General features: G+C 43.6%; 2 protein-coding genes and 1 long non-coding RNA gene across 4 annotated transcripts; 2 read left to right on the forward strand and 1 right to left on the reverse strand.

The window, feature by feature from the left end:
- The first annotated feature begins 2,305 nt into the window (after nt 1-2,305).
- Nucleotides 2,306-3,106, forward strand: LOC143265403 (uncharacterized). The gene has a single exon (XM_076537232.1). The coding sequence runs from the start codon at nt 2,306-2,308 to the stop codon at nt 3,104-3,106; it is 801 nt and encodes a 266-aa protein (XP_076393347.1).
- Nucleotides 3,107-4,924: 1,818 nt separating this feature from the next.
- LOC143265404 (uncharacterized) lies at nt 4,925-5,416 on the forward strand. Its single transcript, XM_076537233.1, has one exon. It carries the CDS (start codon nt 4,925-4,927, stop codon nt 5,414-5,416), a length of 492 nt encoding a protein of 163 aa, XP_076393348.1.
- Nucleotides 5,417-9,042: 3,626 nt separating this feature from the next.
- On the reverse strand, nt 9,043-13,590 carry LOC143265442 (uncharacterized). Of its 2 annotated transcripts, XR_013040004.1 has the most exons (3): nt 10,947-13,562; nt 9,750-10,167; nt 9,043-9,549 (listed from the first exon to the last, which is right to left on the reverse strand). It is a non-coding gene; the product is annotated as an uncharacterized LOC143265442 (long non-coding RNA). The 2 variants fall into 2 exon arrangements; XR_013040003.1 differs by having other exon boundaries at nt 9,043-10,167; nt 10,947-13,590.
- Nucleotides 13,591-14,147: the final 557 nt, after the last annotated feature.

The raw sequence follows: 14,147 nt of genomic DNA on the forward strand, positions 1-14,147 counted from the left end.
GGAAATTTTCCGACGCATTCTTTAATCACTTAATGAGTGAGAAAAGCAAAGCTAGTGGAGGTAGGTCCTTACAATCCTTGGTGAGTAGCTACACAACCCTCCGTGATAAGCTGCGCAAACTATTGGAGAAGAATCAAGGAACGTTGGATGCAGGAACTACTGGATGGAGGCGTATAGAGGACGTTACACCCACTCTGGAGGGACAAGAAGACACTGACATGGTCATACAAGCCACTGGAAGATTCTTTTTGGGAAAGTCTTAATCTTTTTGAACATGTAATTTCTGATCGTTCGTTCAATCAATATCCCCTTTGTATTCAATCAAAATAAATATAGGTTTTATAGATTAAGGTTTATCTAAAAGGGTCTTGTTTTTACTTCGTCTGCTTGTATCTGGCCTTTTACAAGGTGTACGAGTCCCGCTTCATTCAGAGTGAGATGCAGTCGTACCCGTTGCGGAATTTAATGTTCTTTAGCGAGGAGGTACGCCAAATTGTGGCTGGTGTTTCGCAGGTGCCGGTAGCCATCTCCTCAGTTCTTGGCGCTATTGGTAAGATCGAAGGATCTACTATATGGCATGCTTTCTTGCCGGACGCAGACGTTGAAGATCCCATACATGCTGCGCTACACATCACGCCTTCTAATATTCGTGATATTCTTGAGCGCGTGAACGCTGGTGATACTCCTTTAGCATATCGCCAACAAATCCGGCAAATGTGCGCCATCCCGGGTGTGCATTGGAGCGGAGAATCTCGCATTTTAAATGTGGACTCCGTATGGCCGGTGGACTACTCGACCGATCACCTTCGCGAGGACGTTCATTGTTTTATGAACCTTTTGACTCGCGTGTCTGGTCGATTGCCGAAGAGCTTCTTGGCTAGTTTACCGCCTGGCGGATCTGCCGCCAAGTCGGGTTTAGTTTTAATGGACCCTGTCGGTATGTGCGTTACCTCTCGCTTTTTAACAGTGATGGAGGCTCGCACTACTTTGAAAAGGGCCGCTGGACAGCAGGACCGTATTGCTTTCCCAGCGGCGGACGCGGCCGCTGCGAGGTATTGGCCACAACTCATTAACAAGTCGGCAGCAAAAGCCGGAAGCACGACGTGGGTGCGATGGTCGTTCTGATGAGCTCGATATACAATGTCACCCTAAAGAACCTGACGCGTTTTGTCGTGGAAATTTATCCGTTTCGGAACAGTTTCGCAGCCGGTCAATCTAAGGCATTGGCAGAACCTTATAAGAAAAACGCGGACGTGCACTACGTTGCGAAAACCATTGGTGAATTGGATTCACCAGAGAAGGCTGCTTTAATGCCCACAATTCGCATTTGTAGAATGATGAAAATCCGCATGCGATCCGTCCACGGGCAATGCAAACGCGCTGGTCCGTGAATCTTTGGCCCGGCATTTGTGAGGACTTTATTGTTGGTCCGTACATTCTGCCCGACAGATTGGACGGATCAACTAATAAAGTGTTCTTGGAGCATGTTCTGCCGAATCTTTTGAAAGAAATTCCACTAGAGATTCGACAGAACATGTTTTTCCAACATGATGGTGCTCCAGCCCATTATGCCGCAAGTGTTCGAGCTTTCCTAGATTACACCTTTCAGGATAGGTAGGATCGGGCGCGGCGGCCCTGTCGCATGGCCCCCCAGGTCACCCGACATGAACCCGCTGGATTTTTTCTTCTGGGGATTCCTGAAGGTAAGGTACAAAATTTTCTTAAGAAAAGAATTAATTTCATAGTATTTTCATACACCGAACGGCACTGTTTTGGTCCGCAGTGGTTGGTCCCCACAGAAGATGATCAACAAGGTAGACGTACATGTGCCGGGATTGACGAACGTCGTCGGCGTCGTCTACAGAGGGAAAAAAAGTACCGCATACAAGAACGCCAAGAAGCCGCACGACGAACGGGGCAGCCATGGCCACAAAGCCATCAACGGAGGCCTCTTATTATCACCTTGGTCCGATGAATGTCCTCTGCATTCACTGTTCAGCTAAACACTTTGAAGCAGAGCGCACAAAGTCTGGATACTTTTTAACATGCTGTTCCAACGGAAAAGTTGCACTTACCCTTCGGCCGATCCACCCGTACCTGCGTGAGGTGTTCACCAACCCAGACCACATAGATTTCAACTATTTTCAGGATAACAGCCGCTACCTGAATTCCGCTTTTAGCTTCTGCTCTCTGGGTTTTAAAATTGACAACCCTCCGCCTGGCGCTTACTATCTCATTGGTAGAGGAGAAATCTTTCACCGTATTGGCCTTGCACCAAGAAGATAGTTCGCGTACAAACGCAAATATGCCGTATGGGTCTGCGTATTTTTGCAATACTGAAACAGCCACAAGACTCCGCTACGAGGCCACTAAATTGAATCCACGGATACTCCACGACATCAATATGATTATGCAGGAAAACTCAGCCCTCGCTCAACAGTACCTTCATGCGTACGAAAAAGAGCAGGAAATGATTTGTCGAAAACAACCACGCTCTACTGTACATATACAGTTGTTGCTTGGTCCTGCTGCCGCCGGTATACACGTTGGACAGACAAATCTTTCGACTACACGCGAAAATGTAGCAGTGTTGTATGGCGACCATTATGGTCTTCCGCGCCAACAACACCAACTTCTAATTCAACATCGTGCCATTCCTAACACCGACCCTTTACAAATGGTTAAGATCGTTAATCCACTCCTTGACGCCATGCTCTACCCTCTTCTCGATCCGTACTCTATGATCGGATGGCATACGGGTATCCGTCATGCTATTACAACCGAGGTCCGGAAATATGTGATAATTCGCGAACACGCCGCTTATCAAATGCCCATTCGCGACGATCTGGAATACTTGCATGACATTGGCAAGTTGTTCCAGCAATGGTTGGTGGACAAGGCTCTGCGCGTTCAAGAAGACAAGCTTCAATGGTTACAAAAGAACCAGACTGCACTCCGCCGAGATTTCTTGCAGAACATCGGTGACTTCAACAATCCCGCTCGCAGAAACTTTCTGACGAACGACCGATCTGCTGCCGCCAATCCAGAGACCAGTGTATGGGGGTGTCCTACTTGGACGTCGACCGAATGGACGCGTCCCGATTGAACGGTCCCGACTCGACGCGTTCCAATTCGAAGCGTTCCATTTCGAAGCTCTACCGATACGATACGTTCCAACTCGAAGCTGTTAGATTAGGTTAGGTTGGGTTAGGGTAGGTCCATTCGGCACTTTTGATGGCTAACCCGACCAGCAAGAAATTGCTGGGTCGAGTGCAGCGTCGGCTGGCCATCAGATCGTTCAGAGGGTACCGCACGGTCTCCTATGGGGCGGCGATGACTCTAGCCGGGTTTGTCCCCTTCCATTATATGGCGGAGGGAGACGCCAGAGTTTTCTGGCGCCTCCGTGACCTCCGTCAGCAGGGGATTCCCCGGCTGGAGTCCGAAGTTGAAGCTCTGCAGCGCCAGGCCCTTCGGTTCGCGCTGACGAACTAGCGTGGCGACCTTATACGTCGCTGCACCGAGCAGCGCACCGTAGGGCCGGTCCTGCCAGTTCTACAGGAATGGCAGGATCACGGCTTCGGAAGGATCACCTACCGGATGACCCAGGTACTCACCGGACATGGATGCTTCGGTGGGTACCTGTGGCGGATAGGAAAAGAGGAGACACCATGCTGTCGCCACTGTGATGCTCCGCATGATAATGCAGAGCACACATTGATGGAGTGCCCTGCTTTTGCAGGGCACCGGGTAGCACTTCAGTGTTATATTGGCTGGGACCTCTCGCTGGCGTCAGTGATTCATGGAATCCTTGCCAGTGAGAGGTCATGGTCAGCTTTCGCCTCCTTTTGCGAGATTGTCATGTCGCAAAAGGAGGCGGCGGAGGGGGAGGTAGCGCTTCCGCCCGCGGGAGTAGAAGGGGGCGTACGGCGGCACGGGGTAGCTCCCGTGGCCGCCGTGGCTAGGACGCCCCCTTATGAGAGGGAATGCGACTGCGACAAGCGCAGCTTTACCCTCCCATGTTTTTTGGGAGGACGAAAGGACGGGTCTGCAGCGAGCAGACCCGTCGGGGCCGCAGGCGTCTGGGGCTGTGGCCCCAGGCGCCATTGCACATGGACCACGGTGGAGCCAGCTCTGGGCGCGACCTCCCGGAGCTGGGCGTTGAAAGGATGGTGCCAATGGGGGGTCCATTAGACCCTCCGGATGAGGGCACCAAAGTGCAAAAGGGGGGGCGCACCGGAAAGTATTGTAGTACCAAAAAGGTCCCGGAGCGCCCCCAGACAGAGAAGGTCGCCGTGGGGTTTTTAGCGGGTAGAAATCCCGCATAACCCCGCACCCTCCCCAAGGGGTGCGGGGTATCTTTGGAAGATTTTCCCCCCGATAAAAAAAAAAAAAAGAGGTCCATTCGGCACTGCTTCGAGGCGGAACGCGTCCAATCGGTACCGCTTTGAACTGGAACGCGTTGAATCGGGACGCGTGCAATCGGTTGACGTCCAAGTGGGCATCACTCCCAGTGTACCTGTCTTGCTGCCATCATCGTCCATCGGCGGACCCCGTCATGCATTAAATATTATGCACGACAAGTGAGCCATGTCCATACAACTTGGTGCTGCAACGTTCTTTGTAACTTTTACAGCCAACCCTGCGTGGCCTGAGATTGAAGATAGTATCAATCCAGAAAATAAACACGACTTAAGGCCCGATATCGGCAATCGTGTTTTCCATTGCAAGCAAAAGCGCTTCAAGAATTTGGTTACAAAAGAGGCATTCTTCGGTCCTTGCCGATACTACGGCTACTCTGTAGAGATACAGAAGCGACAAATCCCTCATTCCCATTGGATCATCGCCGTTGAACCACCGCACAATTCCCGAGAACCCCACCTACTGTGACGCAGGCCAACGCTTGATGGCTGCAATACTGATTATCATGGATGAGGCGTCCATGTGCGAGCGACGGGCACTAATGGCGATGGACCGTATGCTTAAGGATATAACGGGCAATAGTCAACTGCCGTTCGGAGGTAAGATAATATTACTTGGTGGTGATTTCCGGCAATGTGCACCTGTCATTCCAAACGCGCCCGCAGGTTCGAACATCGCCGAGTCCATTCGTAGCAGTCCCCTTTGGTCGCAATTAAAGTTGCTTCATCTGACGCAAAACATACGTATTGGACCGGGAGAAGTTGATTTTGCCGCGTACCTTCTCACTATTGGCGACGGTTCCGCCAACGTTCCCGACGCGGACATAACCAGTATCCCGCAAGACGTATTATTTCATGGGTCGCCTCGAGACCTAATTGACTGGGTTTATAACCGAAATCTTACACAGCCGAACCCCGTTCATGCCTTGCTTTGTCCCCACAATGATCACTGCGACTTTATTAATAATATTATACTGGACTCGCTCGAAGGAGAATAACGAGTTTATTTCTCGGAAGATAAACTCATTGATCCGTCCGCCGAAGCGATTATAGATTATCCGCCAGAACTATTGAACCATGTCGAAGTGGCTGGCCTGCCTCCGCACAAACTGCGTCTCCGAGTCGGTGCTATTGTTCTACTAATCCGAAATATGTCTCCGGTCGATGGTCTGGTGAACGGAACCAGGCTGCGTATCACCTCTCTTGGCAGTCGGATATTCCGCGCCAAAATAATAACCGGCACTCACATTGGCCAAGAAGCGATAATTCCCAGAGTAAGATTAACACCAAGCAACAGTACCCTGGGAGTCGCATTTAGCCGTGAGCAATTCCCGGTGAAGGTCGCATTCGCTATGACTATAAACAAGTCGCAAGGCCAGACACTTCAGCGCGTCGGAATATACCTGAAGGACAGCGTCTTCGATCACGGCCAGCTGTATGTTGTGGTATTTTATACCCGTCTCAAGGAGCCTCCTCGGGAGACCGGAAAGGTCATAGGTCGGGGGCAGAAACCATCTAGAGAGTGAACGAAGCGCGTATAATATCGTACGAAAGAAATCTGCCGCTGTATTATTTTGTATGTACCGCCGGAGAATGACGTCACGATCAACGAGGGAACGACGTACGTCGAGGGAACGCGCCACTACCCTGCCGCTACCCCGCTTGAACCCTACGATAGACCAAGAGAGGCTGCGAAGTAAGAGGAGAAAGGCCAGCGAGAGAACGACGTTCGCCGAAGAAAAGTGCCGCTTCCCCGCTTCGGCCCTAACGATAGAGGAAGAGAGGCTGTGGAACCGGAGGAGGTCCTGCCGAAGAAGACTTCGCTAGAATTCGGAAACTCCGGCCGAGGGTGGGGGAAGGCTACGAGGTGTCCTAATACCGGCGCAAGGGCTCGCGGATCCTTATTCTGTATTTGGCACTTGCCTAGCGTTCCGAGTTATCCTAAGAGTTTTTTATCGTTCCGTGAGGAAAAAGTCATCCCGAACCATTGCGCCCCGTGTCTGGACACCTTGGTAAGCCCCCTCATTTACCACTATCTATGTAAAAGAGCGCGAAATCGAGATTACCATATCGTGGGTTGTCATCCACCTGGCTTGCCATTCACGGGCAGGTTCTGCAAAGTGTGACCGGAGTGGCTATGTATCGTAGGGAAATTAGTTTAAGTTAGAAGGGTAAACCCGGGGGCCCCTGTCCGGGACGGTTGAGGATCCCGACGTTCGGACTTTTCGCGTCGTCGAGAGATCGCTTCTCGGCATTTTTTAAGCTCAACGCAACGAATCCAGTTGTTCGTGAATATCTATACCGTGACATCTCCCAAGGCTTTATATGAAACAATAACAGAAAAACGTGGATCGCCAGTGTACGGCGAGTGCAGCAAATTGGCCGCATACTTCAAGTACCGCCGGCTAACCCCGAATTGGTAGCCACTCGCCTATTACTTCATCACGTCAAATGTCCCCGCAGTTGGGACCAGCTATTCACTTACGAAGGCAGAGTGTGCATACGCCCTCCGCCCAAGAAGCTTGCCACGCCCGCGGCTTAACCAACAGTGGTACTACCTTCGAATAGACGACGCTCGAACCTCACCACCTACTACAATATATTGGTTGGAAACGCAAACATAATGCATTAGTAGCCCAACATTCCTTTCCTCTACAAAAATGGAACGACTTCTTTAAAGAATTGAAAAATCATGGAAAATATATTGGTTGGAAACGTATACATCCTACATTAAGGGGGTCGTCCGGTGTGATGGGTCCAAAAAATCGAAATTTTTTTTTTCCGCTAGATTACTTCTATAATGTCTATAGAATATGCAGGTAAAAGGATTTTTCGATATTCGACGTCGTTAAAAAGTTACAGACCTAGAACGGAGCAGGTATTCGGAGCGCACGCCAGATGCGCCGAGCTCGCCGCGTTTTACACATGTTTGCGGCAGCTTATTTTTGAGGGTCGTCGAAGACAACTAGCCTACAGTATTTTACTTTAGTATAATTTATGATAGGGACTTAACCTCTGTGTGACCTGAGGAGGTTCTTTTAGGAATGACGGTCCTGATGTTTAACGATGGCCCTTGGCTTGACTTGGCCATCGAGTGTTGCAGGACTGATTGTTTAAAAGGAGGCACAGGTATGTTTGGAAAAGGTAAGTAACCCGACGTTGTATTGCTTACAAGAGAAAAGAAAAAAAGGAGAAATGCTGTCCGCTGGGGATCTAGTTACGAAGAAGGGAAGGCGGGGGTGTCTTTTGGTAAAAATACTGTGACTGACCGCTCAGCATTTAGTTCAGTACCTCGTTGACAAGCAGTTTGACAAAGCGAAAAGAAGAAGTGATAAGAAAGGAAGTAATTTTGACTTAGTTCTAGTTCCGGCTATAGCCATAGGTCTACAGATTAAAATACCGTTTGACTTTTTCATTTCAGATGAGCAGAACAGCCTGAATCATGTCAGCCAGCGATCGATTATTTCTTCGCACAGGTCTCTTTCGATAGCTGTAAAGGCAATTGTATTCAATATTTTGGCTTCAAAAAATTCTAGATTACTGTTAAAATGTTAATAAATATATAGTAAAAATGCCAAGCCACTGTGTTTCCATAGTTCGTTTAAAAAAATTTCCCAAAAAAGCGAAAAAAACCGGCCGCCACATAGGACGACCCCCTTAATGGTCCAATATTCCTTTCCTCCACAAGAATGGAACGACTTCTTTAAAGAATTGAAAAATCATGGAAACGCATACTCCATGTGTTACGTCGCAGCCTATTCTGCGGTTCTTTAACCTTAAAGTGCTGACGCACACCTTGACCTTAGCCGGTTTCCGATTTCTAGCCTAATCAGGGGAATTCGATGGAGGCTATTTCCGAACTGACTAAGCCTTTTGTTGGTTATACTAGATTTTATTGTATATGTTCCTTACTTACAATGCTGATCTCTCTCTCTCTCTCTCTCACACGCACTTACACTCGTGACTGATTGTGGCTTGGTTTCGGGTACTGCTTCGCCCCTCTAGACGTCGATGATAGTCTTATCTTTCGCGGTGGACCTACGCGATGGCGCACGCACTCCCGGAATTAACTGTTTACGGGTCCTGTATTGTATTATCAGACCCGGAGATACGATACACGAATGACCGCTGGCCGAGCGCGAAGGAAACCTCGAAGTATAAAGTCACGAACAATCAACTCTTTACTCGCGTTTGTCGGCGGTTTTTGTACCCGAAAGTGTGCCAAATCGAGTTCTCATTTGTCACTCATGCACATTTTGGAGTTACGCGATCGCTTTCGCAGAATGCCGCATTAATGCATTCCTGCGAGTCAATTCGGTCGCGACCCGAATACCGACGGAAAAGGAATATTCCTCGGATGTAACACATGCATTAATGGCCCAATATTCCTTTCCTCTACAAGAATGGAACGACTTCTTTAAAGAATTGAAAAATCATGGCAACTATATTGGTTAGGGACGCATACACCATGCATTAATGGCCTAATACTCCTTTTCTCTACAAGAATGGAACGACTTCTTTAAAGAATTAAAAATTCATAGAAACTTTATTTTAGCTGGAAACTGCAATATACTCCATCCCATGTGAAATAACAAGTCAAAACACCATGGACAGAGTCTCAAACGCGGCAGGCACAATTCAAGGGATTAAAAAGACATTAGAATTATGCAACATTTCATGAGCTATGACATTTGGCAAAGTTTTATTTTGTCAAGATGATCATAATATGGGTTCACGCCATTCTTCTATGGAATACTAACCTAGTCATGAACAAGCTGTATCATTTTGCGAAAGTCAGCTGAGGCTAGTATGAGGTAATCTCTAAAGATGAACATTTGTTACCAAAGAACAGTATTTTGAAATCATGTAAGGAGAATGAATTGTCTTGCCAACTGACGACAATATTGTATCGTGGTCGCCGTACGATTTCTTAAAAAAAAGACGATAAAAACCATCCAGTAATCAGCTGCAATGCCACACCACTTAGTATCCAAAGTACCACGTGTTGGTATTAATATCTCTCTAGACTGCAAATCAGTTGGCAGTGTAACGCTATCGCTTGAAATTTGACTCAAGTAGTAGGGCGATTGATCCGCGTGAATATTGTTACGAAGAAATTGCGCCTCTTGATCTGTAAATATAAATTAAGAGCGAGATTTGAAAACCGAACATGTGTCTATGGCGTACAGGAAATTCATTGTTTAAAATATTTTCCATGTGCGAGCGAACGAGGGAAAGCTACAGGGCCAGAGAACGAAAACAAGGCACTTAGAAAATTCTAAAGACTAGTTTACCATATTACGGACCGTGGAAAATTCAACATTTACTAACAATAAGTCACGTTCGATCCTTGAAATTAGCAGATCTCTTGCGACGAAGCGTCTATTCATGCAGCACAAGAGGGTCGTAAATTTACTCGAGAGTTGCATCCTCATCGACATAAGTTGTTTTTCAAACTTTCGTTAGTTTCTCTGAGTCCCACGCTTTCCCTAAACACATGTGCACGATATCGTCTTGACCCTTGGCAGAGCGCCTCCACCTCCACTCACTTGAGGGTGGACCAGGACCAGGAGATGGACCCCACCACCGGACGGGACGGACGCCACCACCATTGGACCAGGGAGGACCCAAAATTCCAGCGAAGAGGGGAACGACCGAAATCGCGAAAAGACTTCTTTCCGCCAAGTCAGAACGATATCGTACGAGCAGAGAGTCAGTACAAATTTTCCTTGCATCGCCTCTGTTGTAACTTAGAAAATAAACAGAAGTTTAACGTAAAAGACTTATTCATTTATCGCGCTTCGAGCAGAACGCTTTAGCGTTCCACGGGCACCTTACCCACGTCGCGAAAATCCCTAAAGTCCCTATCCCCGCAAGGCATATACGCAACAGCAGTAATATTAAAGTATGCAATCGTTTGTTTAACCCTTTGCGGACGGGATGGTTCGAAGTGAACCGTACCGTGGGGCCGAGCTCCTGCCGCGATAGTCATTAAAAATTGCCAGCGCATATTTCTGCTTTAACGCGGTTTTCGTTCATAGCATTCCAAGTCAAATTCTGTACATATTATATGTACATGCACAGATTTATGTGCATGCACACATATACGCGTTTCTCGGCTCTATCAATTGTTTTCGCGGAACGCATATTTAAGTTTCTCGGCCATACCCACGTATTTACGTGGGACACATATGTGCGTTTCTCGGCTCAATCAACTGTTTTCGCCAAACGCATATACGAGTTCTTCGGCCAATTTGATGATTTGCGCAGAACGCATATATGCGGCGTTAGTCCGCAAAGGGTTAAAGAGTCTGTTTTATGCGGTTACCGGCGATGCACGTTGCCACGTGCAGTTGCGCGTCTTCCTTATATATATTTTATTTCATTTAGTAATATCCTTTGTTTAATAAATAAGACAAGTATACTAAACCACTTGTAGAACCCAATTTTGGCAAAGAATATATTGTATTATTCATTTTTATATTTAATTCTGCCTCAATTGATTATAACCCAAGTACAAAAACTTACCTGTTGGTTTATCTTAACCGCTTGAGGTATACCGTTAAAATCTAGTTACGAGACATATTACACATTTCTGCGACACCCGGCGTTAACCATACGTCGGCTAGTCTTCACGTCTAAAATCCTTTGACGCTCAGGTTAATTAACAACCTTGAGTTAGCCTAGTAACAATTACCATAACCAAATACAGCCCCACCCACGTGGCTGTGCCCTCCTGGCTTGTAACAGCACCTTCAGGACACCATTTCCAATCTTTACCCCAACATCTTTACCTCAACGTCAAGAGCAATATAAACAGATAGAATAAAGGCAAATGTTATATATAAATCAAGTAATAAGAGAAATTATTTATTATAAAATAATCAACTGTAAGGCATCAGAAAATATTCATTCATGGAGGCAGAATGGTGGGTTGCAACTGAGTGATTTATCACTCTTTTCTGTTGGACACCCCTGGCCATAACGCAGGATTTATGTATAAAATTATCAACAAATGATTACGCATCAAATTCAACAATGGCCTTTGCAGGAGTTTGCTATTATGAAACAAATGATTTTGAGTTAAAAGCTTCATGCTGATGGATATCTTAGTTTAAAAACAAACATAAACGGAAAACAATATGATTTGCAATCTACTTCCTAAATAAATATAAATACTTATGTAGGAAGTTACAAGAAAAACTATGCTGTACAACAAGAGAATCGTCAAAGCAATATTGAATCAAATATATTTTGTTTCTATTAGAGAAAATCATAATTGTCTCTCATAATTATAGATTGGCATGTCTGAATATGTATGGATACAAGAAGTGTTTTTGGGTTTTCAGATCAAAAATAATACGCTTTGCATTTTAATCAAGAAAGAACTACAGCATGTTAAAATCAGCATGATAATATTATTCCATTTGTACTTCAATACCTTTATATTATTTTTATAATTTTGTACTTTTATAGATTTACATTGGTGTCACGCAGTTTTAAGTTTGCATATAAAATAAATTTAAGAAGAGAACATGAGGGACAGATACAGTCCGATTTTGTTGAAAAATTATGATTTGCATACATATTTATTAGCCCTATCTAAGATTATTAAAACCGCTTTTGTTCGAATAACATACATTTTCTCCATTATAACTATGAATTTTTGATCTCACAAGTTTAACAAAATTATAGAAAATATGTACCTATTTCTTAAGAATATCAAATTTTGTTATTTTATACAAAATTGTTCCATGTAGTTTGGATGAATGGGTTAATATGTCTCTCAAAGAAAAAAATGGGCATAAACAAATTACACTTGACCTCTTAAATAGGTCTAATAATTATTTACGCAAAGTTTTATTAAAATTAGAGTATCGTTCCTTCATAATCTCTTGTAAGCAAAATAAAATACTTTTAAACTTAGAAGTAATTCTAAATATTAAAGCTGGATATAGTTTTGAAAATGATCATATCTGAATTTTTATGGAACTTGGCAAAATTGTCCAAAATAAAAAAAATAAATTATAATGTAAATGTTGCAATGGTCCTACGATTAAAGAAGCAATTAAGATAAACGCAATTTCTCTTATAAGTAAGCAATGTAAAATTATAATCACATATGCTTAATCCAAAAGGTAAAATTTATACTTTCTTATAGAATAACAAGAATCTACATTTGTGAAAGAAAAAATTTTGAATTACTTAAAATTTGAAAATATTAATTAAACAATGTTCATGACATGTTTTCGTGATTAATTATTTGTAGTGTCCCAAATATTAAATATGTTTAATTATACTCATCATTTTCCACTTTGATTAACTTAAACATTCAGAATAGGCAGAATTAATTGCTGAATATCATTTGAAGTATTAGGACATTTAGTTCATCTGTATGGAGATTAATTTTTCTTTTAAATTCACACATTACTATTTTTAATATCTGTCCTTTATTGAATATCTATATCTATATTTTATACTATACACATAAAAAACGTTATAAGCATTAAAAAGCATATATTTTGTTATATTTCCTTTTGTTGCGTTACTTTGTTCCATTGGTTTATAATAAATATTGTTGTTCATTTGCATTATTTGGTTACTTCAAAGAATTAAATATATATGACAAGAAAAGATTATTAAAAATATATTTGCAAACCATTTAATATTTAAAAAATACCTGCATTAATAATTTTTGTACTTACAGTTTCCGGGATCTCATCGAATACCCTTACCATTCTTACTGAAAATTACGCAAATAACGTCGCAATGCAATTTGAAAAAAGAAATAAGGAGATTCTTCCACATAATGAACAGCATTCGTTGTACTTCTGAACCAGCAGAAAATACTTCTTAGCTTCCCAACACAACACAATTCAATGATTGAATTTCAACTGTTGTCGTACAAAATGAATCTGCATGGCGCGTTGCTACCGCCCGATTGTCATTTTAGAATTATTGCTGCGTAGAAGGAGCTATGTTGCCATGGAAGTATTCCACCTAACGGAACAAATTGCAATTACTGAAAATTATAAATTATAAATCTAAAATTTAAAAAAGTGATTATATTATTGAAGAATTAAATAAGAAGTAAAAAAAATGTTGAGAATAAAATGAGAATGTTAAACTAGAGATTCTCAAATCAGAATAATTATTTTTAAGGGTTTCTGTGGCGACACCTACTTCCGCTTAGCCGTCCCGCCAAAGGGTGAACTTTTTCCCGCTATGATATTTATCGTCTTTTCCTGTCGAAAATGGCACTTATCCGGTATTGAAACGGCACTTTTACAGAAAATGCATTGAAGTATGGACGTGATAACATAGTAAAACTTTGTAATTAGTTAGTGAAGTATTTTTAGTACTAGTAAATTTAGTGAATAATTGGAGAATTAAAGACTAATAACAAACACTGAGTTAATAAACTTTAAGGATTCCTTTACATTAAGGAAACATGTAATTAATTATTATATTTGAAAACTAATAACAAACACTGTGTTAATATACTTTAAGGAAACGGGTAATTATTTATTATATTTAACGTAAGTCGGGAAGGTGGAATCCTCTCCTGAGTAAAGATCCCCACTAAAACGATACCCGTGGCACCATCTAGCGATAGTGCATAAGAACGAATGAAAATACTGTTCAAAAAGTGCGTAGTTCACCCTGTTCACCGGAGAGATGACGCCACTTGTTCACTTTTCGTAAAAATTCAATTAATATAGATTTTAT

The sequence above is a fragment of the Megachile rotundata genome, chromosome 11 (assembly GCF_050947335.1).
Source record: "Megachile rotundata isolate GNS110a chromosome 11, iyMegRotu1, whole genome shotgun sequence".
NCBI lineage: Eukaryota > Metazoa > Arthropoda > Insecta > Hymenoptera > Megachilidae > Megachile > Megachile rotundata.

What these genes read in the sequence shown, in the direction of transcription:
- LOC143265403 (XM_076537232.1), top strand. Translation starts at nt 2,306, where the DNA reads ATGCCGTATGGGTCTGCGTATTTTTGCAATACTGAAACAGCCACAAGA.
- LOC143265404 (XM_076537233.1), top strand. Translation starts at nt 4,925, where the DNA reads ATGGATGAGGCGTCCATGTGCGAGCGACGGGCACTAATGGCGATGGAC.